At 43.7% G+C, this 26,913-nt stretch overlaps 2 protein-coding genes across 7 annotated transcripts; one reads left to right on the forward strand and one right to left on the reverse strand.

Moving 5' to 3' along the window:
• Window positions 1–48: 48 nt before the first annotated feature.
• rab11fip1a (RAB11 family interacting protein 1 (class I) a) lies at window positions 49–15,333 on the forward strand. Of its 5 annotated transcripts, XM_086032199.1 has the most exons (7): window positions 49–765; window positions 6,287–6,711; window positions 8,042–8,903; window positions 11,275–13,443; window positions 13,778–13,883; window positions 14,066–14,273; window positions 14,973–15,333. In XM_086032199.1, exons 1-6 carry the CDS (start codon window positions 416–418, stop codon window positions 14,267–14,269), a joined length of 4,116 nt encoding a protein of 1,371 aa, XP_085888325.1. In that variant the 5' UTR covers window positions 49–415; the 3' UTR covers window positions 14,270–14,273; window positions 14,973–15,333. The 5 variants fall into 5 exon arrangements, with proteins under 5 accessions (XP_085888325.1, XP_085888324.1, XP_085888331.1 ...); XM_086032198.1 differs by having other exon boundaries at window positions 14,066–15,333; XM_086032200.1 differs by lacking the exon at window positions 49–765 and adding an exon at window positions 1,206–1,355 and having other exon boundaries at window positions 14,066–15,333.
• Window positions 15,334–15,367: 34 nt separating this feature from the next.
• Window positions 15,368–25,255, reverse strand: prlhr2a (prolactin releasing hormone receptor 2a). 2 transcript variants are annotated; one of them, XM_086032210.1, is made up of 3 exons: window positions 25,083–25,255; window positions 22,256–22,716; window positions 15,368–19,164 (listed from the first exon to the last, which is right to left on the reverse strand). In XM_086032210.1, exons 2-3 carry the CDS (start codon window positions 22,693–22,695, stop codon window positions 18,528–18,530), a joined length of 1,077 nt encoding a protein of 358 aa, XP_085888336.1. In that variant the 5' UTR covers window positions 22,696–22,716; window positions 25,083–25,255; the 3' UTR covers window positions 15,368–18,527. The 2 variants fall into 2 exon arrangements, with proteins under 2 accessions (XP_085888336.1, XP_085888337.1); XM_086032211.1 differs by having other exon boundaries at window positions 25,130–25,138.
• Between the last annotated feature and the right edge of the window lie 1,658 nt (window positions 25,256–26,913).

Genomic DNA, 26,913 nt, shown 5'->3' on the forward strand with positions numbered 1-26,913 from the left:
ATCACGGTCCAATCAGCGAATGCCATGAAATATTGACAGCCACATCAAGCCAATCAGGTGTGTGTATGTATGTGTGTAGAGTCTCAATGTCAATCAAGAACATCAAGGAAGTACGCGTTGTAACTTTCTACAAGGCGTATTAAGCGAGTTGTGTGTGGTATTTAACGAAAGATCTGAAAAAATCTTTAGTTATACAGTTCGCTCATCTTCTATACCATCGACTGGTAGGCTTAGATGTAGCGTTACGAGGAAGAGGGGGACGTACGAACCTGAGCTTCCTGGACCGAAGCCCAGCTCGGTAACTCTAAACCTTCAGTTCTTAAAGGACGTCGAAGGTTAACAACAACACCGCCACCGCGACTCTCTTTTCCTCAACCACTCGGGAAGCTTGGCCACGTTCCCGTTGACGGCGGCGATGTCTCTGGTCGAGCAGAGCCAACAGTTGTTTCCAACCAGCGTGCAGGTAACGGTGCACCAGGCTCGATACCTTCGCCCCAAGGGGAAGAATGGCACCAACGACGCCTATGCCATCATCCAAGTGGCCAAAGACAAGTTTTCCACGGCGGTTGCGGAGAAGAGTATGGCCCCGGTGTGGAAAGAGGAGGCTTCGTTCGGCCTGCCGCTCTTCCACCCGGGCAACGTCGACCGCTGCACGCTCTACATCATCGTCATGCACCGAGTCCAGGCCGGGCTCGACAAGTTCTTGGGCCAAGCCGTGGTCAACTTATTGGAGCTGCACGAAAACAAAGCTCGCCAAAAGCCAGAGTAAGCGCACTTCATTGATAATAACACACTTTATGGTTATGCCATGTATCTGTTTCTCCGGGATGTTTGACGTCACCCAAAGATGAATGCAAAACTCAAACTGTAAAAAAAGAAAAAGTTATATTTCAAGCAGACGCATCATTGGTTGATGATTGTGACGTAGTGGTCACCGTTCAATCATGACCAGCCCACATGATCAATTTGTTGACTGTCAGTTAATCAGTCTATAAAGACGAAAATAAATGAATTACTAGTAATGACTTATCTTAGAGGCTAATATTACGCCCCGCATTTCAAAACCACACACATTAGCTTCATTGGAGACTCCAAATTGCCCATAGGTGTGATTGTGAATGGTTGTTTGTCAATATGTGCCCCATGATTGGTTGACGATTAGTCTAGGGTACAACCTTCCTTTCGCCCAAAACCAGCTGGCATAGGTTACAGCTCACTCCTGACCCAAATAATACAATACGATACAATTTTATAAGGAGAAGAGTTGGAGAAAATGGCTTCATTGGTAACCTGTAGCATATTGCTCAGCTAACTGGTTCACTTCCAGTCCAAGGCCACGAATGAGACTTTTTCATGTGAGTATGCTTTTTGGCAACAATAAAGTGAAATGTTGTCATGGCGTCCCACTCGCCCCCATTTCTTATCCTTCTAATCATTTTGGTGTGGTGGACAAAGCGTGATGTGTGGTAGGCAGAGATGATGTGTTTTAGACCCACCCTGAAATCACTGTCTCACATTGCTGCTGTCAACTCTGCACATTCCCCGGAGCCATTACCTCAATTCTGTGTGTGCTCACACCCTGATGTCTTGGATGACTTTGGATGGTGCTTGAATGAACCTTGGGTGTAACACGCACGCACACAGTGCTCTCTCACTGTTCATGACTGAATTGTTTCTCTTTTCTTGAATGCTCCACTTGCTGTTTCTTTGAGGAAGGGCCAGCGTGCGGGATTCTACCGGATATTATATCAAAACAATAAAATGTTCTTCCACTCGATGACAGAAGGTACAAAATGACAGTGTATAGCCACTTTTTGTGATTCATTTTGCTAAGTGGTGCACCGTGAGATTTTTTTCAGATGTGAAATATGTGCGTTGGCCCAATAAAGGTTGAGAAATGCTGGCGTAGATTACGAAAAAAAAAACTTTTTGGATTAAGGTTGAATTAAAAAAAAAAAAAAATCAATTCAAGTATTTATTTTAGTTTTCTTTAGCACAGTGCCTTTTCTTAATTTTACTCATATTATTTCGCTCCCTTCTACTTAAAAAAAAAAAAAAAAAAGATTGGTGCCCAAGAAAAGTGAAATATGTTTACAAGTATTTCTTTTAGTTTCATAGTATTAGTGCCACTCTGCATAGTGTATAGTTTTTGGTTCTGTTTTAAAATGCACTAAACATTTACAGCAACAACAAAAAAATAAGGTTTCAATTACTCCGTCATTTATAAACATGTTAGGAATGCTGGTACAATCTGCAAAGTTTAATACAAGTTGAGTGTACTATTGTCTTAATTGTCTTATTAATTTATTCATACCTTAAAGAATTCTAGCTGTAAGCTACCGATGGTCATATAAGAGCAGCTGCTCTGCTGGTGCGATTATGCCGCCATTTACAAACGGTCCGATTAGTCGACTAATCGCGACAAAAACATCAAAACTTGAACAAAAATACATCACGCTGACCAAAGATTAGAGTTGGGCATCATTTGAATTTGGTCGATTCTGGTTAAGATTCCGGTCCTTCGATTTGATGCCGGTTCCTAACGATTCTCAATTCCAGTGGAAACCTTGGCTAGTACGTTTCTAATCAAATTGCAAGGAAACCTTTGAACACCATCTGTTCTGTGATGCAGGTCAAACACCGATTTATTCAGCTTGCAAAATGAAAGTTTCCACACAATGGAAATACAAATAATCAGCCATCATGAAACTATTATAAACTCCACAGGGAAGTGTTGAAGTTAAAGTGTAAAAATAAGAGAACTGCTTTTTGATATAAAACATACACTTGTCGTCGTTGTTGCGGTTACTTTTCGACTTGCCCCACCAACGCAGCGGTATAAACCGTACAAAACCGGCTTATATTAACATTGATTTGTCCAAGCTACACCATGCAAATGTTTTAGTAGTCTTACTTGTCACAAAAGTGAACAAAGAAATGTACTATGGTTGACAGTAACGTGTAAATGTTCAAACACTATACAGCAGCGAGCATTCTTCCCTTGTCCCACCCCTTTTTTGAGCCTGGCGCTTCTGGAGCTGTCGCACAACGCAATATCGTACATGATGAACTCCGAAGTTATGTGTTACTTTAAAGTCACATTTTTTTTCTTCTGGAAAGCCATCAACAAATTCAAATGAATTCCAAAGTGTTTCCGACTTCTGACCTACCGCAGTTGCTACTTGTAGCTTCGACGTAGCCGGTTTGATTCAAAACAAACATTAGAATTACTTGGGGGGGGGGAAAAAAGCACTAGATGAATGAAACAACCGCTGGTTCATCATTTGGCTCCCCCCAAAAATATTCTCAGCAGTTACCAAATGGAACCTGACTTGCAGGAACAGCGAGCGCATGCTTGAGGGGCATGGCTTGGGTAAGAACAGTGTGTTAATGAACACCTAGTCGGTCAGCTGACGTAACAATTCATTGTCTCTTTAAACCCAACTGCGGGCACGCCATGGTGACATTTTGACGCCGACAAGATGCCTGCCAGTAACAGCAGGCAATTTACTGACAAATGTTTTCTGCATATACAGTGTGGCAAGTTTTTGGCTGGTATTTTTTCTCAAAAAGCTATACACAGTTTAGATGTACTAAGGGACTATGGTTTTATTTGTTAACTTCATTTCATTACATAAAAGGGAAAGCAGACATGTTTGCATGCCATACAATGCAAAATTTGAATGAAAAGAATAAGTATGATACTTTCTGACCCATTTTACAGGAAATATTTATGGCAGCGCACGGAAGTGGACTCTCGTTGGTCGAAATTGGTAGACGGAAGCACGTTTTAAAATGATAGGCGGATCAGGCTATAGGCGATGGTCTAACTGGACAAAAAGGCGGATAGATGGACGGCAGAAGGGTACCCCGGCTGCAGACTGAAGGCGATAAACGTAAATGACGTTTTTGTAAAATGCCCGGCTCTGGAAATCGCATTTGTTTTTTTTTTTTAATGTGAACAAGTACATAAAAATAATAGGATTTAACAAAAAAAAAAAAATTGTCCTGCAGTATGAACGTAGCCTGAGTGTACTTGTTAGGAAGAATTTTTATTTTTTAAACCTTTTTTTTTTTAGCGGTGTCCATAGTTCAGAGCGTATCCCCTCTTATGTGCAGTGTTTACTTAAACATGGCTGGAAACAGAGAGGAGCTCTTCTACGAAAGCAGAGAGTTGCCAACGTGACCATCCTCTTGCTACATTTAGAGTCTTTTCCTACTCCACCAACGTTTATTTATTCACCCCCCAAAAAAACTTGCAAGTTTAATTCATGCCAAGATATAGACAAAATTGAGCGATATCATTTTCCGTATGACGTATCTCAGAGTCAATGCTGCTGAACGTTGCCATTTTATGTTGCAAAAGGGAAAGATGTTTGTTGAAAAAAATCATGAAAAAATATGCAAATCCCAGAGTGGGCAATGAACAGAATTTTTTTTTTCTTAATGTGTCATTTTCATAAAACAAAAGAAGAAACAAAACAATTAAAATGAGAAATTTTATTTTTGTGGGCAAATAAAAACGATTTTATTTTAAGGCCTTCTCGCCGAGCCATACTTGAATATACAGCATGTATTTTTATTCGTGGATTCCTTGCTATGCCGCGGTATCCGTACAAGCACAATAATGCAAAGTTTGAACTTTGTGGCTGTAAAAACGGCCTTATTCTTTTAAAGGCAGGTTTTGTTTCTTCCGTACTGCATGTCAAGTATACCCAATGAAGTGTCCACAGAGCGCATCGCAAAACTGCAGTTTTTGAGTCTTGTTTGACTTGGCCCAGTCCACAGGGTGGGAGATGAGAGACTGCTCGAACGAGCGGAACCTTCATGACGTCATGTCGATTCATTCCCAAGCTTGTCTCCTGACTGTTATCTTTACAAGAGCCCAGTAGAGGTCTCTCTGACAGTAAATTGACTAATGCAGCAGTAAACTCCCCATGAACTGCAGACGACGCCATATAAACGTCCAATGATCGTGTCAAAGGGTCACAAAATGGCCAGAGTGAGAACTAAAAGGCAATCTCCTTTAAGTGAAAAGAAGCGTTTTTGCTTTTCATCAAACCAGCATCAGCCCTTATCACAATCCCGAGACATCTCGCTAAATGCATTTAGAGAAGTACTTCAATTGAACCAATGGAGGCTGATTGGCGTAATTGCTTGTTTTGACCTTTTTCATTTTTCTTACACAAGTCCCTCCGGGTCCGGAGCACTCCTCCCCCTCGCTTCAGTCAATAAGCGCTGATCCTTAACAACAAGAGAACACGGGTGGGAGGCGGCATACACCCATAATTGCTATGCTTTATTTGTCTTTGACATTGTGCTCACCATAATATGCACGCCATTCAGTCTCATCCACTGTTACAAAGAATCAATTCAGTGGGCGTTGTCCTTGTGTTGGGTTTGCTTGTTGCATTTGATCACTACTCCTTAATTGAATACAGAAGCACTCATTTTTTTTTGTCACACATCCAGTACATCAGACATGCGCATGTGACGTGTGCTACGATCAGTCGACCAGTCCAAATTCACTTCAAAATGACAGAATGCTATTTGGGCTTGTGTCAGGAGTGCCGTCTTCTGGTTTAAATGAGTCCTCAACTTTCACGCTAATTGCTCTCATTGACCAGGGGTCTTTGACATCTACATCAAATGAGTCAGCAACATCACACCACACTTAAATAGTAGTACATAATAATAATAATAATAATGCCTCTCATATTTCAAATACTTTAGCCACGTTCTTTAGCATGTTATAAAAGAAAGTGCTTGTAATTCCACCCTTGGCCACAACGCCTCATGGGATTCTATTTAAGGTAAGTCATTTTAAACTAAAAGATAAAACCTTTGCCACGTTAGAAGCAGAATTTTCAAATCCAACCGGAACTCGTTTGCTGCTGTCAACACAATTAGAGAAAATATATGCACACACACAAGTTGGACCGGAGAATATATTACTACTGCAGGAGTAGCCAAATTATGAAAAAAAAAAAAAAGTGTGACTTAATGTCTAAAAAATCCAGTACTTGCACTCACCGGCCACAACCCGTATAGTCTGAGATCTAGTACTCGCTAATGCCTTGACATACTGACAGATTTTGTATTGTTTTATTATTTTCTACAGCCTCAATTTTGACTGACACTGTGCGTGCCTACCTAACCCAGGCATCCATCCAATTGCTCTTTTTTTTTTTTTTAGTTTTTTTTTTTTTTATTTATTATTGTGTAAAAACAAGGTTGAAGTTGGAAAATTGTGGAATTAGATTTACCTTCTCGCTGTCATTTTCAGTTGGTTCCCGTTGGTGGACAAGAATGGAAAAGCGGACAAGCTGCGAGGCGACGTCCTGCTCGGCATCACCTTCATGAGGAACAACATGTCAGCCAGCATGGTTGACCTTTCTATGCAGGACAAGCCTCGCTCCCGCATGTCCAAGTTGAAAGACAAAATCCGCTTGAAGAAAAAAGACAGCTTCTCCGACTCTGGCTCGGCAATGAGCCAAGTCCTGACCGACAGCGAGGGAGACCACGATTCGCTCTCCCCCAATCGAATTCCCGGAGAGAAAAAAAAATCGAAGCTGAAGAGCCTCTTTGTGCCGAAATCCAACTTGCAGCGGAGCAGCTCACAGACCATGTCCACCCACGGGACTCTTCCTGGGAAGAACTCATCCCTTAGCGGCAGCCGCTCATCCGGTATCAATGTTGAAACCCCTGAAGGTAGACTTTTGCTTTGTGTTGAACTTGCTCATTTCTTAACCGTTTGCTATGCTCCTTCCCACTCTCATATATATATATATATATCTGTTATTGTCGTGTGTATACCCGTAGTATGAATGGCAACAACGGCTGTACGTGTAGATGGGTTGATTGTACTTTGTGCCATATAGTGCAGGGGTGTCATTCGTCAAACTCATTTCTGCTTTCCTTCAGAGGGCCGTCATGACTGTCAACCCAAATAAACGTGGGATTGCCTCATATTACGTACTTTAATGCCAAACACATTGAATAACTAGTTTTGAACTCGGAGGCCAGTGAAAACTGTTATTATTATTTTCAACCCATTAGGGACGGGAGCGCCTAGCCGCGTTTCTACCACTAAAGCCGGGAGCGCTGTTGCGTGTTTCTCTCCCTTTAAAGCCGGAGAGCGTGTACGTCATTTTCTTTTTTTTTTAATCCAATTCTCAGTCTCTTAGCCAATGGAATGCATCAGAACATATATGTGACGTTGTCGGAGCATATCCGGAATTTGTTTTCGCGGATTAATGGCGGACGCATTCGATCGCTAGAGCTCTGCTGTAAGTCACGGCAGTGATGCAGGCGACGCGCTCGCCGACATTAAAGCCGTGAAACCATCCAAACGTGACGTATGGTTTAAGATATATGTTCGTAGACCATGACGATTTCAACGTCTTTGTAAGAGGATACAGCACGGTAATTACCACTCAATTTTTGGAAACAAATTAAAATCGTGCTTCACTGGCGTCTTCGATTTGAAACGGTAAACTTTTGTAAACTCGGGCCTGTGTGAAAGCCACATGTCTAAGCTCTCAAATTCGTTTGGAATTATGTTTCTATCTGCCACAGGGGCTGAGAGATGAATTATTTTGCAGATGGCGAAAATGTCCGGTTATCTAGGGTGACTCCAAAGACGACCGTCGGTTTTTCGAGAGATGTCTCACCGAGGGCTTCAGCCTTCAATGGGTTAAAGGGAGCTCGGTAACAAAAATGCTTGCAATATTTTTCAAAGGGAAAAACAAGTTGCAATTTTGATACTTGAATACTCGATGCACATAATTTTCTTTTGCGGGCCACGTAAAATGGCGGCATGGGCCCCCCCCCCCCCCCGGCCTTGAGTTTGACACCTGTGATCTAATGAAAGAGCCTTTCATTTTCCTGCCTGTAGTTACGAGAAATAGTACAAAGTAGTACCCGGTTATGCTGATTTGCCAGCAGTGAGTTAACCAAAAGAGGTAGTGTTTCCGCGGAAAAGGGGCAATTAGCATTCGGTGTAAGCAATAACCTCACCTCCCTTTCTCTCCTTCCACAGTCAAGAAGAAATTCAAATTTCTTGGACACAAGCGGAGTGGTAGCTCCGACAGCAAGGCGTCTCTCGGTCCGTTATCCTTACTCGGCCGCTCCAAGCGGAGCAACAGTGACCTGAGCAACCCCGGCGTTAATAGCGGCCATGTGCATGCAGAAGAGACAGAGGCCAGGAGCGCCTCTACCCTCAGTCTCAACAGCTCTGGCCAAGGCTCCGTGGAGAACGTACAGCAACACACCAACAGTGTCTTGGCAGCAGACAAAAATGCGCCGGTGCCCTCGTTTGGGTCCGAGACCGGAGACAGGCTCGCGATGGAACATCAACGTCGGCAAGAGGAAGACGAAAGAAGGCAGATTGAAGCCATGCGGTTGCAGGAGGAAGAGGAGAGACAAAAGAGGCGGCTGGAGGAAGAAAATAATAGGCAAGCCGACGAATATGAGAGGAACAGACGCTTTGTCGAGGGCCAAGCCAGAAGAGAGAAACAGAGGGAAGAAGAGGAAGAAGAGCGCAGGAGGCTGGAAGAGAGGGAGAACGAGGAGCTCGCCCGAAAAGACGAAGAGCAGAAAAGGCATGAGGAGGCTTCCATGAGCGAAAGACTTTCGTCTCTGTTTGGAATCATAAGAAAGAGGGAGGAGGAGGCGCCGCAGCCCCCCGAAGTAGTGAGCGCGCAAGCTCCTCACCGTGACACGGGAGACCAGCAAGACGTTGAGGCCACTAATTCGTTTGGGAACGTTTCGCTCGGCTCTACAACTCAATTTAACAGCGATGGAAGTCCATCCGATGAGCTGAAATCCAGCCTGAACCCGCAGTCGGCGTCAGCCATGCTCTTCGAAAATCGTGCGCCGAGAGTGTCCACAGTTAAACCAAGGTAGGCATTCTCATTTTTATAGGCCCTTTCATTTTTTATTTATTTATTTATTTTTTTTAATGGGCAAAAGGGTTTCTCTATTAGAACATCGTCGAGTTGAATTATATAGCCCTTAAGAGCCTCAAGAGCAGGGGCCACCAAGGTCGTGCCTGCGGGCGGGCACCAGGCAGCTCCCAACGAGCACATGAGTAGCCCGCGGGCCGATAGCCAAAAATAGCTCACCGGAGCATGTGACATTGTGATTTTCGAAGAATGTTGTTCAAGTGATGAAAATGTGAACACTGGGAGGGATTCATAAGAGTAAAGTATTGCCTAGTGATATTTATGTTTCCTAATTGTTGTGAGAAATCATTAACACGGTCAGTGACTTCTCATAAACGAAAATGATTCATGAATAATAACCTTCTATTTAAGGCCATTTGAGCAATTTGTTATTTCAGAAGTGTGTTTCAAGCTGGTAGCCCTTCACATGAATCGGTACCCAATAAGAAGCTCTCACTTACTTTCTCAGCGGTAAGCCCTGCTCAAGAGCCGGGCTGCATTACAGTTTCGATTTGGATGCGACAGTTGCTAGTGGGCACATTCTACTTTTTCTTTGAAATTCAATTAAAGGGTTTGATTTCCACGGTTAATTCTAGGTGTATATCGGATTATATATTACCTTTGGCACAATGGTCATCTAATTTTATTATGAAATATTAGTTCTTTTGGTGGCTATTTTTCTAACCCAGAAGTAAGACACCTGGTTCACTAAAGCTCCGCCTCTCCCTGTGTGGCTGCCACGCCCCTTTCATGACTTCGTCCTAAAGCCGTGCGCGCACTGCCCACGAAACATTATACACCAATAAAGATATATTGTGGAGCCTCAAGGACGTACCTTGATCCAGAGTCAAGTTGCAATTTTTATACGGCATTGATATATTATTCATCCATGCAGATGGTAACGTATGTAACAAGTTATTTATTTTTTTTTTTTTACGCATCATATTTCTGACATATCGTGGCAAGAAGCTAACACTAGCGCAACAAAGTGTTGGAACAAATTGCCTTTTTTCCGGAGCGTTTTTGTGTGATATTGGCCGTGGAAAAACTGGGCAAAAATATGCCTTCAAATTAGAGTAACGCAATATAACGCCTTGATACGCCTTCCTGGGGCTCCCGTCGTCCAATTGGCTGACAAGTTTCGGTTAAAAATATCCACCAATAAATATGTACGGATTGAAATTACAAGGGTTCCTTGAAGTAAATGCATCCAAATTACTGTGAGGTTTCAAACAGCGTCACTTTCCCTAAGAACGCCACTTGAATAGCGCAAATCAAACATTGCTTGTGACAAGAGCAGCGTGGGCAGTGCAAGGTGTTGTACTTTGGTAATAAATTGTTTTCACAATAATGTATTAAGGGGGATTTTAGCGGCGTTGAAGCGCTTATTCCATTTTTTTTTTTTTAAGTCCACAAAGATGGCAGCTACTTTTCACATTGTGTCTAACATTCTTCCCACCACAGCGAAAGATTCGTGTTTCCACGTTTTTTTGTTGTTTTTTTTTTTCTTAATTGCATAATTGACATATTTGACTCTCACACTGGTGACTCTTTGGACTGGCATTAGTATTCCACCCAGTAGTTGACAGACCTGTTCAGCCAGACTGCTCTGCAGCGTGATGAGGAAAAGGGCGTGTTAGTTTTTGTGACGATGTTGTGGAACAGGTTGTGGAAAGAGCTCGCAGAAGTAGTTACAGTGTGACTTGTAATGTCGACGTCTTGGGTGTGTGGGTTTTCTTTTTCTCCTTTCTGAAATTTTTCCTTTACATTTGGATCTCGGTGGCAATTTTTGTTGGCTTTGGGTCATCATGGTGAGCAAACTACAATGCCTTTGTCAATCATCTTGGATTTTGTGTTAGATGGTAATTGTGGCGTTGGAGGGTGACTTGTGTTTGATTATTTTGTTGAAATCAACTAGTTTGGACAATGCTTTACGTGACAATTTAAATGGGTTTAAGACAGCTGAAAGGCAGTAATGAAGCCTTACACCAAAGGAGTTCATGACTTAAAATAGAAACATCTAGCAGGCATTGTTTCTGTTGCTTGTCTGTGGGTATGGTGTATTTACTAACAGGTTAAAAGGCGCGGAATGATTGTACGTCACTTGTACTGTATCCACAGTGGCTTAAGGAAATGTTTTACTTTTGGTTTTGTCAAACAATCACAGGAGCCCTCGCGCAATGTTTGACAATGAATTTTGTCATGACAAATGTGTTGATCTGGTAGCTACAAGCTAGTTTGGTGATGGGCTTATACATTGGTGGACCTAAGTCTCGGTTATTTGATAGTTTCACTGATTTGTAGGCCTTTTTTCCCCACTTTTTGGCAGATTGAGTCATTCTCTGGAATCTGAGTCCACTGAGCACCTGCAATCTGAATACTCTGAGTCTCAAACCCCCAATGTTCCCGTGGACCATCAGTGGTCGACCCCGGGCGCCTCTGAATCTCCTCTCTCGAGTGTACCATATGACTTGCCCGATACTTTCTCCAACCTTCATTCATCTTTGGCTCCTCTGAGATTCAGGCAAAGTCCATCTGGTTCCCCGTGTAAAAGCCCGCCTGGTTCCCCACCTGGTTCCCTGAGTAGAAGCCCGCCTGGTTCACGGTGGAGAAGCCCCCCTGGTTCTCCTTCTCGAAGTCCGCCCGGTTCACGGTGGAGAAGCCCGCCTGGTTCTCCTTCTCGAAGCCCGCCAGGCTCCCCGTGTAGAAGCCTCCCTGGTTCTCCTTCTCGAAGCCCGCCCGGTTCACGGTGGAGAAGCCCGCCTGGTTCTCCTTCTCGAAGCCCGCCTGGTTCTCCTTCTCGAAGCCCGCCTGGTTCTCCTTCTCGAAGCCCGCCCGGTTCACGGTGGAGAAGCCCGCCTGGTTCTCCTTCTCGAAGCCCGCCTGGCTCCCCGTGTAGAAGCCCGTCTGGTTCCCCATGTAGAAGCCCGGTTGGTTCTCCGTGTAGAAGTCCGCCTGGTTCTCCGTGTAGAAGTCCGCCTCGTTCCCCTTCTTACGGTGTAGACGACGTGTCATCTTCACCCACAATGGCTGATAAGACAGGACGAGCCCCCTTGCCCCCCTTGTATCCCATATATGAGGCGCAAACTGGTGGAACCAGCGAGGTCCCCGGTAGCACAAGTGGATCTCAGCAAGCCAAAAAACTCTCCCTTCCGCTTCCTGATTATGAAACCCTATATCCTCAGAAGAGGCACGGGGTACAGGGGCACACTCGATGGGATCATATCATTGCTGAGGTTAATCAAAGACATTTGGACAGTACGCCAGAACTGATAGGTCCAGAGATGAGTGTGGATGGCCCGGGGGAGGCTGAACCTTCATTTCCAGAGGAGAGCACTTCTGTAGGGTATTTTCAAACACATCAGCAGGAAAACAGAAAATTCAAAAAATTACCAGCCCTTCCTCCACCTAATCATGTGTTGAAAATGCACAGCAAGTCATTTTCAGAATCTGGTCAAAGAGAAAGTCAGAACGCCAGGCAGACCACAGAGTCTCTCACAAGGTCTCTTTCCTCAGTAACTGCAGAAATGCCAAATACTGACAGAACTACAAGCTGGAGCCTCCAAGAGATGTCTCTAAACGGATCAAACAATGCTTTGCAACAGTCCGCTCTCCCAGAACTTGTGACCAGATCTACTAGCCAAATGGACTGGGATTCGGCAACGTCTGCTGACCAGACAAAATCTCCAGAGCCCGCTGACACACAAGTTCCCACTGCGAGACCGAGACAAAGATCTGTCATGAACGAGCCAACAGAGCAAAATTATTCTTCCGCCGCACCGTCTTTTACCGATATACAAATGAGCAGCAACAACGCAGAAAGATCTAGTTTCAGTCTGAGGGACATGGACAAAAATGACAGACAGGGGAAGGAGAGTAATTCTGACTATGACCCATATCCAAGCGCAGGCGTTGTTTCTAAACACATGGGGGTACCAGAAAAACCGTCCAGGGCATCAGATGGCCTTTATACCAGAGTAACACAAAGGGACCAAAAACCTGAAAACCTTGGAATGACGTTAGACGATCTTGAAAACATTTTCAGTGAGGACAAACCAAGGGATCCCTTCGCGAGTTCAAATGGCTATGAGACCAGCGAAAGGGCGGATGACAACGGACAAATCAGTCCGGTTTTCCAAAGAAAGAATTCATCGAGACGAATGTCATCGCCTCCATCCAGAAGTAACTCTTTTAAGTCTCAGCAAGAACCTTCGGCCGAAGACCAAACTACCAGTCAACAAGAACTCTCAACAAGGGATGTTGTCATTGAATCCATCACACAAAGACATCCAGCTGACGGGAAGGCACAAGTCCATCTTTCCGATGGGGAGGCGTTCCCTTTTTCAGGCCTTCCTGTTGTAGTGGAGGAACCGTCCTCACAAGCGGAAGTGTTGTCTGTGAGAAAGAAACCCAAGAGAGCGTTGCTGCCACCCACTGAGTCTCAGCTGGTCAGTCCTCAGTTTAGCAATGGAGATGGCCTTCCCTCCGCGTTATCCAGGTGAGACTTAAAAAAAAAAAAAAAAATGCTGAGCTTGCATTTGTGGACAGTTGATTGACAGCTCAACGTGATTGCAGTTGCGATTTGGATAAAGCCATCTTTGCTCTTTGGCTCTACCTCGGTTGGCATCGGCGGTTTTCTTTGCGAATTCAGGCTTGGACTCTGAACCCGATTCAAACCTTTAGCTTGAACAAAGACTCAACTGTTGTGTTGTCGTGTAACCCACGTTGAAGCACATTGACCCGACATGCTCACTTTGCCACAAACGGACTTCAACCTTTGTGTCACTGCTTAATGCCGCGTAACATAATTAAGAATATGCATTTCCTGACAGGCCCCATCCAGTCAAGCCCATGCACTCTATTGAAAGTCAGCAACCCACCAGCACTTATGCACTGAAAGACATGCGTGTTCAGAGTGGCACAGCTGGAAAGCTTAAGGTACTTGTGATGTGAATCCGAAACACAAATGGACGCCGACACAATGAGAACTCGCGGTGACCTCGCAGTGGCTGCATTGTCTTAATCCTTCCGCGCGAGACTTTTTGTTTCAGATTGCCGAAGGCGATTCATTGTCAGATTTTCTCAAGGCACCACTTTCTAAGCGATTGCACTTGACGCAGGCGGCGGGCATGGCTGACAGCGGACCGTTCACTCAGCTGACCCATGAAGAGTTGATCACACTGGTGGTGAGGCAGCAAGCGGATCTGTCCAAGAAAGAGTCCAAAATCAGCGAGCTGGAAGAGTACATAGACAACCTGCTGGTCCGTGTCATCGAGGAGAAGCCCGCCATCCTCAACGCTATGAACGCTACCAAGCAAGCGTGACCAGGTAACGGCGAAGGAAAGAAACAAAGGGCCCAGTGTGCATAATGCCCCAGTAACGTTTTTTCCTTGTGCGTGCGTTGGTCTCACTTTGTACTAAGACGCACCCTTACGAGGGCCTTAAGGCATATGCACTTTGCGGAGTAGTAATACACCGATTTCTTTGAGGATGCTGTCGATGAGCAAGCAGGTAAATGTGCCGTATTCAAGCCAATGAATGCGTTTGCACACAAAGGTACTGGTGTTGCTTTAAACACTTGTTGGATATTGTTTTGGAAATGTTTTGATTTATTCACAGTACTTGAGATGTGGGATGCGCTTCATTCATTTATTAATCAGAAATGTTTTTCCGTTGTACGATAACTGTTTGTGACACAATCATTCCACAGTGTATTTACATGTTATGCAAACAATTTACCCCCCCTAAAAAAAAAAAAAAAAAAAAAGATCAATTAGTACCTTATCAACTGATGATTACTGATTTTCCCTCCACTGAGGTATTTTTTTCCCCCCCTCTAATCAGCTGCTTCGCCTTCTCTCGAGTTTCTGTGCCTTTGATGAAATTTAGAATAGCAGCATAAAGCCAGCAGCTGATACCGCCTGCATTTGTAATTGTCTGAGGTGATAGTTGGGCTGACGGTGCAGTCACGTTTGGGAACTCAGCAAAATAACACTGGCTCGCACTCCTAATGATATTTTCTTCCAGGAAATCTGTGAGAGTCAAAAGATGATAATAAAAGGCTCACTGTGCTTCAACTCGTCTGAAGTGGAGGCCCTCATGGATGAGCCCAGCGCCTTTGCCTTTTTTGCGTCGTCGTGAACGCCTTTGCGCAGATTCTTGCAAATATTTCTATTCTGAATGTCGAGACATGTCTTCCAAAGCCTTTTGTGTCTTATTATCTGAAGAACACGTTGTTGACTACCTCTGGTCTTGCTGTGGCTTAGCACTGAAAATGTCCCCGGTCGCCTCGTGGATTCTAGCTCCAGTAATGCTCCTGTTGACATGAATGACAAAGAGGTTCATGAAATGTGCTTTTATTTGAAATAAAAAAGACACTCGATTTTCATCCAAACTTAAACTGGGTTTATTTGCATGGAATACACTTGCATCGAAATGCTTGTCATTACACACACACACACACACACACGCACTATAAACACGTTTAGTTTTTCTGAAAGAATAAATTCTCCATATGCCTTTTTATATTTTAATTGCGAGGGTCCTGGTGTAGTGTACAACAGTTAATGAAATTATTTACATCATGAAACCGGAGCTTAGTAGTGGAGATCTCACAAATATACGTGATCATCATAGCGATATGACAAAAATGAAAGCTAACAGCAACATACCGCGTGACCTGAATTCCATTCGGGAAGTTTTTTTTTTGTTTTTTTTTTTTGGTTACAACAAAACAAGTCTGTAATCTCACAAAGTCATTTTGGCAAGTTTCACCCGACAGACCGGTCAAAAACTCAAAAGATAACCAATCAGCCTTCTTGGCAGCGACTGAGGTGCGAAAGGTGTGGTTTCGATTTGTCTAAAGCAGGCCAAGCATGCTTTGGCACACAGCACAATTGGTCATGTTTGCACTTGTGAAATGTAGTGATTGTTCCTTGCTTGGTATTCACGGTAAATTCGCATTAAATATCAGATTTTAATTCAATTCTTGGGGGTAGCCCCTTGATGCATTATCCCGTTTTTGAGGGGATACAACAAAAAAAAAGCTATACGAAAAAAAAGAAATGCCCATGCCCACTTCCACCAAAAAGAGGTGATTATCTCAGTCAAAACAATGATTTGATTTTGAGTGACCTGTGACATTTTTGAGTGTAATCGATCTTATATAAGGAGCCTCGAAGGCTGAGTGAGGGCTCTCATGCAGAAGCAATTACGGGAGCGATTTCTGTAAGACACTGGAAGTAGCAGTAAGCAATTTGTTACAAGAGCAAGGTTGCATGTGCACAGGTGTGTGTAAGCTTGTCTGGGGCCTTTCAACTATAAAATCGAACTCTGCTGGGGGGAAAAAAGCTATTAAAATAGGATTCCTTCTAAAATGCAATTCATTAAAGCGGAAGTCAACCCAAACATTTTTTTTCAAGAATATCTTCCCAGCAACATGGCATTCGGATTAATTTTGCGTTTGTGGACTATTTGGCTGACCTGTTTTCCGAATCTGAGCCGTGATTGATCGTTGTGAGCAGTTGTGATGTCATTTTCAGTCGACGGTAGACAAAATGGCCGCCCCCAGACATGGCTAAAAACGAGTGGATTAACACTTATTCCACAAACGCCATATTTATCAGAATGCCCTGTTTCAACTAGTGGACTTGCATAGAAGATATTCTTGGGGGAAAAAAAAAATGTTTGCGTTGACTTCCCTTTACGGACTAAAGTTTGAAGCTTTTGAATAGCGAGTGTGTGCATGGGGGGGAGGGGAGGGGCTGTGAGGAGAATTTGTCCACGTGAGCTGTGTAACTGCCGGCATTAACTTCTGTCGCAATGGCATAGCTGGGCTGTATTTCATACGGATTTTGAAGTCAAAGGAGCCCGACCGACATTGCACGCACATCTTGGCGGACCAGCCTACAGGCGATTACTATTTGGTTCGGCTTGACAAAAAGGCAAATGGACGGCGGAAGGGTACCAGTGATAAACGGGCCGCAAAACGTACGCCCATTTTGTGGACGGGCAGACGGAGGACGAGAAGTCTTTTAAAAAGTATGAACTAAGCAAGGACGGGAGTGGGTTTTCGTCCGTCCCTCTAGTTGTCCCTAAGGCGAGGCCAAGGCAAGGCAGTTTTATTTATACTGCATAGCACGTTTTATACACAAGTGCTCCACACGAGCAAAGACAACACCGACAAGCATTTACAAACACAACAGTTAACAACATGCAAATTGCGAAGCAGAGAAAACAAAAGCAGCCAACAAAACCACTAGAATGTACGTTGACAACATTCAAGCACATTAGCAGAACACTTTAAAAACATTTAAAAATAAAGAAATAAAAGTGGGGCTCTAAAATATATAAAAGAAAAAAAATATTCCATTTGGGTGCAGCGTAACAGCTAAATGCACCTTCACCATGTTTACCTTGAACTCGCAGTTGCACTAATTGACCCAAGTCTGCAAATCTCAGAGCCCAACAGGCTTTATATTCAATCGCCATTTCATTCATGTATTCAAGACCCAAACCATTCAGTGATTTATAGACCAATAGCAAAATTTTAAAATCTATTCTACAGTTAATTGGGAGCCAGTGTCAAGCCTTTGGGACTGGAGTATGTTCCGATCTCTTTGTTGTGGTTAGCCTAAAATATTCAAGGACGGAGGACGGAGGGACGAGGCTCGGCTTCAGAAAAACAGGTGAGTCGTGATTGGTCGTTAGCTGAGCCCTGAGCAGTTGTGATGTCATTTTCAGTCGACAGAAGTGACAAAATGGCCGCCCCCAAAGATGGCTAAAAACTGGTGGATTAACTCTTATTCCACAAACGCAATATTTATCAGAAAGCCTTGTTTCAACTCGTTGGCCTGCATAGAACATATTCTTGAAAAAAAAAACATGTTTGGGTGGACTTCCCATTTAAATTTAAACTTAACCCATGTTCATGGAGGTCAGAATAACATTTGTCACACGCTTGATGCGCAGGCGGCACGGTGCATTCAGGGTGCTTTCGCAATGTAGGAACTTGAAATTGCCATTTGGCACATTGATTGTGTTTCTTCATATATAATCTTTTTATGATCGTGAGAAGCCCAAACGGAAATCCCGATTAAAATTTGATTAATTACCCAGCCCCGAGTAGCGGGCAGTGAGTTCGAGACCTCGGCCTTCAGTGACCTAATCCACCTCTTAATGAGACCGTCACGTTGCAAAAATAACGTACAAAAATGCTATGTGTGGCATTAAATATGACATGGAAGCATTTTGTGTCTTTGAGGACGAGTACCCATTAGAGCAAAGCAATAAACAGTTACCTTTATCTTCCGTGTGATCGCATCGGAACAACCCTAATTGGAGGTTGCATGTCGTCGCTGTCCTGCCAAAAACACTTGTGTCCATTTTTATCATTTTTCTTATTTGTACGTGACTGTTGTTTCTGCGTTACAGACATCACATTCAAGTGAACATTGAAAACAAACGTTTTTCACAGAACAGCGACGATGTGACTGGTCCCTTGACCCCCCAAAATTGAACCCATTTCCTTCCCTACAGTGACTCGTCTTACTTCCATTACTTGCATTCTTTCCGAAGCGTCCTTCACAGCACGACGCTGGCGGTGGCGCCATTGTTGGCAACGATGCCGATACGCCGGCGGCAGACCACCATTTTGCGCAGCTCGGCACGAAAGCGGTCATGGAGCCAAGCGTAGAGGAACGGGTTACAGCAAGATGAACTCATGGCACACACGTGACAGAGCAACTGAATGAGCAGGAAGTAGCGCTTATCAATCAGATGGATGTCGATGTCACGCAACACGTTAAACACGCTGATGGGCATCCAGCAAATGCCAAAAGCGGCCACCACCAGGCTCACCAGGCGGAAGGTCTTGCGTTTGCGCAGGCGCTGGGCCTCGGCCTGGCTCTGAGTGTGGTAGCCTGGGACGACGCAGTTCCTCAGTTTGACGGAGATGCACAGGTAAGAGATGCTGAGGGCGGACAGAGGCAGCACGTAGGTGATGAAGAGAGTGCCGTACGCGTAGGCCAGACGCTCCCCTTCCTGCCCCATCCAGAATTCCTCGCAGATGGTGAAGCCCTCATTTTGGAACTCCACATGGTAGGTGTGTGCCACCGCGGGAGCCACCAGCGTACACGACAGCAGCCAGATAGCGCACAGCAAGTAGGTACATGCCAGGATTGAGATGCGCTTCTTCAGAGGGTGCACTGTGGCATAGTACCTGTCAGGGGTAAGAAGAGAAGAAGCCTCGGCTGACTCAACACAAAATAGAACGGAATACAGTCTTACACCGCCTATTCACTGTCCGCTAAATGTGTGGGGATTTTTAGCCTATCATCTGTTATTTGCTAAAACTCTGATTTGTTGTCTGTTTTTTGTGTTCCCCTTGAAATGCCACAAGCTGCAAAAGCACTGGCTAATAGAAAAATAGCCCTTCTTTTTTTTCAACTATAAAGTAGCTCTAAAGTGGGATTTTTCCTTTAAACAGGACTTTGATACCGTCTTGTGGGATGTTGCTGTAAAGCAGGGGTGCCCATTACGGTGATCGCGATCGACCGGTCGATCGCCAGCCTATCATCCGTCCTCACGTTCACACTTCACAGCAACTGCGTTGGCAGCGTTTCTGGCGGCGCGTTTGAATTGGAAGTCAATGTAGTTCGCGCGGGCGGTCCCGGTTTCGTGCGAGGCGGTGCGAATGGTGCGTTTGGTGCGGTGGGACGTAGAGTGAAGCACCGGAAATCCGCCCATTCACTCCATTCGGCGCGTATAAAACAAGTCAACTTTCTGCCTTTTCGCCTGGCGGCAGCTAATCATCATTGCGCTAATTCACGTCACACACAGTCAAACAGCGTCCTGTTCACTCGGCGGCTTTTTTTTTTTTCCGTTCTTGAACTTTACCAAGACAGCAATATTGTTAGCATTAGCATAGTGTGCACAAAAGTTGACTTGTTTTATACACGTCGAATGGGCGGATTGTTGTTGCTGCGAATCTGCTTGATGTTGCCTATCAGCAGCTCCTGTCCGGACTATGCGTCCCTGGCTGATTACATTCAGTGCAAGTCATCAGAGTAAGGTAATTACAAAACGTTTTGTTGTTGTTGTATTGTGCTATATAGGTTGATGCAGTCATGCAAGGTACACCAGCATATACGGTACATATAAAAATAATTCTCAATATGTTTAGAAATAATGTGTTTTGCTTTTTTAGTAGGTGGTAAATCATTTTGACTCGGTTATGTCGTAGTAGCTCTAGGCTGAAAAAGTGTGGGCACCCCTGCTGTAAAGGAACTATGTTGAAATGACTCTTGATTGAGACAAGTATTGTATTTTGAGGAGGACTTCAGTTTGTAGAATTGGAGGCAGAAGAAGTTACAAGTGAGGCGTTGCTGCATGTACATGCATGGTGGGTGCGTTTTATTTGTATTTAATTTTAATCATTCAAATCTGTAAACCATTTATTTGTAAGGGTAGTCCAAGATGAGTTGTTAATTACATTCAACTGTTTTGGGATCATCTTTTTGGTATGTTTCTCCGTTAAAATATTTATATAGACAAGTATAAACATTTTGGGTGCTACATTTCATCATTTTTTTTTTGTATCTGTGGGCGGGTTTGGTCCCTATCTCCCGTGATAGATTAAAATAAAACAGAATAATAAAATAAACTAATACATACATACAGTCACAGTTAAAGTGCTATTTTTTTAATTGCATTAATCTAATTTTTAATTTCTAACTTTACTGTTTCTGTATGATGATGATGAGATCTATTTTTTTTGTGTGGGGCTTATGCTTCCGGTTGTTGGGGGTGTAAACAAAACAATGGTCAGTGTCACACGCTGAAGTGGACACTGATTGGCTGTCATTGTGTTTGGCATAACCTGAAAGGCTCCTATTGTAGCCGAGAGGGCAAGTTCAGGAACAGAGAGAAGAGGTGAAAATGGAGGAGCATGTGAGAGTTGTTGGTCCGATGAATGCTAAATTTAAAAAACAATCTGATGGCACTGTTGATGATGATGTTGCTGATTTTTTTTTTAATGACCGTCTGAACGGCTCAAATGCGATTTTTTTTTTTTTCAAATCCGACCTGGGTCGCTTTCATATTTGGTCCTAAATCGGATACGGCCAGGTCGCATATATCTGATATGTATGTCATCCGGAACCCAAAATGCGGGCGCAGGGAAAGTGTTGGCAGAAGGGGGATCGAATCTGTAATGTCTTGAGTAACAGTATTGACTTTATATTTGACTTTAATTTAATTCCACTTGAAACATGAAGCATAACGTGGTCATTTATAGTGATATTAGTAATCCAGCCACGGTTCAGATCGATCCATTTTTTACGCACGGTTATGACGTGGCATCAACTTTAGTAATGTCGCCATGAAATGAGATAGAAAAGCCTCGTCTCATAATTTCCCCCAAATACTGTATTTATTTCTACCTCCTACTTAATCGCTTCACTGTAGAAATGCCCCGACACACTGGACCACATTTACTTCCGTAAACAATACGTCATGAGTGACTTTGTCTCTTCTGCGCACGTGGGTTACTTTGGCGACGCATGTCTTCATACAACAGACAAGACCGAGGTCGCATTCATAATGTAATATGAACGCTTACAAAAAAAACTTTTTTTTTTCCTTTTTTTTTTAAATCCGAATTGAGCATGAAGAGCTGCGGCGTGAAGCTAGCCTAAAGCCCCAGCTAATGATAGCAGCAAAGATGCTAATGTAGCGAGCCATTGCAAAGATCTTCGCCAAGCTAAACCCGAGAACAGCCCGTGTTTGAGCAAGTGTGCGACGGACAGGCTGACGAATGTTCTTGCAAAGCGAATAGCAATGAACTGCAGACCGATCGACATAGTTGAAGACAAGGGATTAATTGAGGTGTCGCAAACAGCGTCCAGTGACTCATCATACAAACCAGTTCGAACGAGGTGAAAGTTCCACAATTCCACAGTTCACTAGTCAGTAGTACGCCGATAATTGGGAACTACTTTAGACCAAAGGCAAACATTGCTCCATATTTTTGTCCATGTTATTTTCTCTACATCCAACACGTTAAGATGTGTATTTGATTGCAGCCCTCAAAACATTTTTTTCACAGCTAAAATCTGCCGCTGCAATTTTGATCAATTCCCTTTGGCGGGTAATAACATTCATTTTGTGTGAAATTATCCCATTATTTTCTTGTCTAATACAAGATGATTCGATATCTCCAAGCCGAGTCTCTCAGCTTCACTGCACATTTTCTCATGTGAGGATGGATGCATGCATGTAAACCAGAAATACCTCTTCTCCGTGCGACTCACCTATCTACCCCGATGGCCGTGAGGGTGAAAACTGACACGTACACAGTCACCGGCTGGATGAGATAGACCAAGTAGCACATGAAGCGGCCAAACACCCACCCGTGTGGGTTGAGGGCATAGGCCAGCGTGAAGGGGATGCACGTGGCGCACATGAGCATGTCGGAGAAGGCCAGATTCCCGATGAAGAAGTTGGTGACGTTGTGCATCTTGCGAGTGCAGCAGATGACGTACAGGAGCAGGTAGTTGCCAGTGATCCCCACCAGGGCCACCAGAGTGTAGCAGGGAATAACGAGCAGCTTGAAGGACTGCAGCAGCTCCACGCCCTCAAACTGAGGTTTGCGCTCCGAGGAGACATTCTGGAGCGCCGCCTCCAAGATCCCGCCCGTGTCGTTCGACCGATGGCTCACAGGTGACGGCGATGTGAACCCGGGCTCCTCCATCCCAATGGGCAGAATGTCACCCTGGGGGTCAGCTCACGATTACTAATGTACAAGCACAGGTCATTCTGTAAATGTGTTCTCTATGCATACAGTTTAGAGGTAAGATCGGGCCTAAAAAGATCCAGCCCGAGCCCGACCAATTAACTTTGCAGGCCCGAACCCGAAGCAAACCCAAAATTTCACATTTTATTTGTGAGGACTCGGGAGGAGGAGGGGTGATTTATGATAACAAATGAAAGCCTGTCTTTTGTAACGAAATGTAAGTTAAACAAGACTGCATCAACATTTATATCTTATATCTTATCTCTGGGTCTGCAGAGGTTGCAGTAACCGACAATTTTCCATCACTAACGGATTTTTGTCGACGGGAAAATTTACGGCCGCCCGTCATTTTGACGGGTTGAAAATTGGGCCATAAACCACAGCAGCAGTATGTCCGCAAGAATCTAGCGCGGAGCTTTAAGAGAGAGAAAGAGAGAGAGGCAGAGAGACAAAGACTGGAAGGAGTTCTTTAAATTGTCATTGCAAGAGTTACTGTTAAACGCGTTGTGATGAGGCGACTTAATTTCCTTAGTTTAGTATCCACACATCGTTTTAGTATATTTTTTTATCAACATATATTTATCTAAAAAAAAAAAAAAAAGTCCGCGAGAGAGAAGCCCGGCCCGACCCGAACGTAATGATTGACATTTTAGGCCCGACCCGGCCCGAAATTTGAGTCGGGCTCGGACTCGGGCTTGGGCTTAAGATCTTACCTCTAATACAGCTGCAGAAGTGATGTGAGTCGATGTTATCCGTTGTGGAGATGTGACTGAGTTCAAATGACAAGGACAGATAATCACGGGCCATATATGGAGAATACATCACAGCAAGCTCTCGTTACTGTGCAAATGTGTCTCCTTCTGCTGTGAGCAGTGGAGGGGTCTGATTGGACTCTCGTTAAGTGCTCTGCTCTGCTCTCCCAAGATAGCGAATATGGCAACATTGCAGCATCATTGCCTCTGCGAGAAATACACTGGAGCTATCACAATCATGCTTTCTGCATTTTCAATTGTGTACACTACATCGGCCACATTAAAGCCATGTGTCCATTCATTTTATTTGCGTGCGTGACGTCACTGGCCCAAGTGGTCGTCTTGAGACTCGGGCCAAGTACCGACTGATGCGTTGCGTTGGGTTCTTTTAAAAAGAAAGACCGCGTTCTCTTCCGCAACAGCAAGGAGCTGCCATGACCACAGGCTGTCGAGTGCTCTTTCTCACGTGCGCTCCCCGCAGTATTGTTCTCACAGGCATAGACTGCCCTCTTGTGGACGCCCATTTCACTGACGAGGAAAAAGTCGAATCGGCGTGCAAGGCGCGTCTCGCTGCTGTTGTTCCACGCAAGACGAACTCGCTGTTTTTCTCGCTTGATTTAGAGGGCCGATATATCTAAACACGGCGAACAGCAATGCCACCCGCGATCGCCAAGGCAGACAATTTAACAACGGACGGAGTTTTTATAGGTTTCCTTCCAAGTTGGATGGCTTGGTTATCGGCTGTAAGATGAAAACATTTCGCCATAAACTTGGGCGGGAGTATGCTCCGTACATGTTCATATTTTGGTAGGTTAAAAATAAAGTTTAGAATCCTTTTACTTTCTCTCTTTTAGTCACATACTTGCATGCACTCAGCGAGTGAGGTAAAAGGAGAGAAGGAATGGTCAACGATCACATAAACTGTTAAAAAGGAAAGAAGTGCGTTCGTTTGTGTAGCTTAAGTGGACGGCGGACACACAAGCACGTACCTTAGTCCGTCAATGTTCATCTGCAGGTTCTGCACCTACCTGTTTGTAAATTGCACATGAGAGGCTAACAATGTATAATGTTTAAATTGCTCCAAAGTGTAGGCACTCACGCTACACACAAGGTACGCGAAAATACCCGACGCACACAAAGGAGGAACAAGGTCCGGTTTGTAGCTCCACTCAGTATTGGGAATTCTGTAAGGATCCAAACCATATATATATAGTAACATTACCAGTGCTGTTAATGTGTTTATGTTTGGGCTTTTTGGTGGCATAAATCTGATATTGTTTATCTTATATAATATATACTTTTTTATTACCAACCACATGTAGTGTATTTTTTGCACTTGTTTGAAATTATTGTATCACTTAGTTTCTTAAAATGTTTATTTTGAGGTGACTAATTAAACAGCTCTGACATACGAGAATGAATGAGCGTTTACCGCCGTACATCAAATGATTTAGTTGTAGGATGAAGTGATGTGCGAGAAAAAGGAAAACACACAGAGATGTAAATAAATGGAAAGCCGTGGTGGGAAAAAAAAAACCTGTAAAAGAAGTACTTTCTAGCTATGACTTGCTCTCGAAAGAAAAACATACTCACTCAATCGATGCGCTGTGAGTCCAAATTGTGATCATGCCAGTCCCTACCTTGTGTTCGTGGCCGAGTGCGGAGCATCAAGTCCGAAGGAGGCAGAGGAGGCGGTTGTGCGGGTGGAGAACCAGCGTGGAGCGTGCGCGCGCGCCTCTCACACACTTCTCACACTGATCGATGCAGCCTCATGCTCACCGAGCCGAGGCACACTCTGTCCCTTTCAAATGTCATTTCCGAATGGTGACCTTCACCTGTGACGTCCATAGGTTGCAATTTAGCTTAAACAAAACGTGCCTTTTCTTCATGAAATGAGGAAGAAATGATACTTTTTTTGGGGGGGTCGGAAAATCGATGAAACTGCGTTTTTAACTCATTCAGTGCCAGGCATTTTCAGACCCTCTTTTGCCCTCATGTTTGAGAAAATATTTAAAAATATATAAATAAGTTCCTGGGGGTGAATGGCTGTACTGTGAAAAGACCAAGATCCCGTTGGCAGTGAATGAGTTAAATCAATATCGCTTGATTATTTCATTCAATCCCAAAGATATATATATATATATATGTCAGGACATATAAATATGTCCTTGGCACTTGCATTTGTTAATGTTGGACTTTGTGTAGTGTGTTTTGTGCTTCTATTGCCTGTCAAAAGGGGGTACTGTTCTGCCTTTAATCACGACACAGCTCTGATTGAAGAGACTGTGGACCAGAAAACACCGTTCGGTTCAATTCAGGTAAATTACGTTCAATTTATGAAACACCAAATCACAACGAGTTATAAAGTCATCTCAAGGCACTTTTTGTACGATGCTTTAACATCATGTTGTCGTAACATGACGTTGAATTCTACGGCCCGTTAGCCAATGTTTAAATGTTGCCATCAAATCCCCCACCCGCCAAACATGGATTCCCGTCAGCCGACCTAATTTCCTAAGTTCCTAAAAATGTAATAAATAAGAAAAATGTCATTTCTTTAGGTACGTGTTAAATATTGCAATAATATTGCTACCGCAATTTTCAACACCCAAATCACATATGGCATGTTTTTCCAATATGGTGCGGCCCGCTTATATGTAGGTTATATAACAGCAAGGGAAATTTAATGTACCCTCTGAATGCAAGGAGAGATGTCGTAGCTCGATATAGTAGTCATCAAGCAGACGACCATCTCTCCATTTATTTGGACAAAAATAATTTTTGAAGTACTGTTCCCATGGTCAGCAATAGAATGACATTGCATATTCAGTGGCAGTTACATATGTTGTTTTTAACTTGTGTGTGTGTGTGTGTGTGTGTGTGTGTATGCACAGGTGGTGGTGAGGGCTTGATTTAACGTCATGTACCGGTAATGCACTTTGACTCGCATTTCATTAAATGAAAAGTTCTTTATGAATAGTCTGATTGATTGTTTGTTAATGTTTAGAGTGTTTCCGCAATGGTTGTCTCTTTCTTTAGAGCTCGTTGACCCAAGTTGCCAAGGGAACAACCTGGCTTAGTTTATGCCAATTTGTCTTATTTGGGCTTTGCTTGAATAATTATGTTCAACATGCAGGCATGACAAGTGAGAAGAATCGAAGCAATTCTGTTGCTTGGCGTTGCTGCGTATGGTCAACAGCTGCCATGTTGTATCGTCTGACAAGGTTTATAATGAATGGTGTATTACTGTAAAAAAAAAAAAAAAACATTTAAAAAAAATGATTGGGTCAAAAATTATAGGGTCGCATAAGTTGTTTGCTGTTGCCATGACAAAAAAAAACTGGACCAAAACAAAACACAGAGACAGTAAGATAAAGTCAGCCGTGATACAGACAAAGGTTATAGCGGAAGTCAACCCAAACAT

The sequence above is a fragment of the Filicampus tigris genome, chromosome 5, assembly GCF_054856515.1.
Source record: "Filicampus tigris isolate MCC_2025a chromosome 5, RoL_Ftig_1.0, whole genome shotgun sequence".
Classification (NCBI taxonomy): Eukaryota; Metazoa; Chordata; class Actinopteri; order Syngnathiformes; family Syngnathidae; genus Filicampus; species Filicampus tigris.

Excerpts from the sequence above, each read along its gene's own strand:
- rab11fip1a (XM_086032198.1), top strand. The coding sequence starts at position 416 with ATGTCTCTGGTCGAGCAGAGCCAACAGTTGTTTCCAACCAGCGTGCAG. Across the intron at positions 766-6,286 it reads AAAGCTCGCCAAAAGCCAGA|TTGGTTCCCGTTGGTGGACA; the intron begins GTAAGCGCACTT and ends TGTCATTTTCAG. Across the intron at positions 6,712-8,041 it reads CAATGTTGAAACCCCTGAAG|TCAAGAAGAAATTCAAATTT; the intron begins GTAGACTTTTGC and ends CTCCTTCCACAG.
- prlhr2a (XM_086032210.1), bottom strand. The coding sequence starts at position 22,695 with ATGGAGGAGCCCGGGTTCACATCGCCGTCACCTGTGAGCCATCGGTCG. Across the intron at positions 19,165-22,255 it reads ACGGCCATCGGGGTAGATAG|GTACTATGCCACAGTGCACC; the intron begins GTGAGTCGCACG and ends TACCCCTGACAG.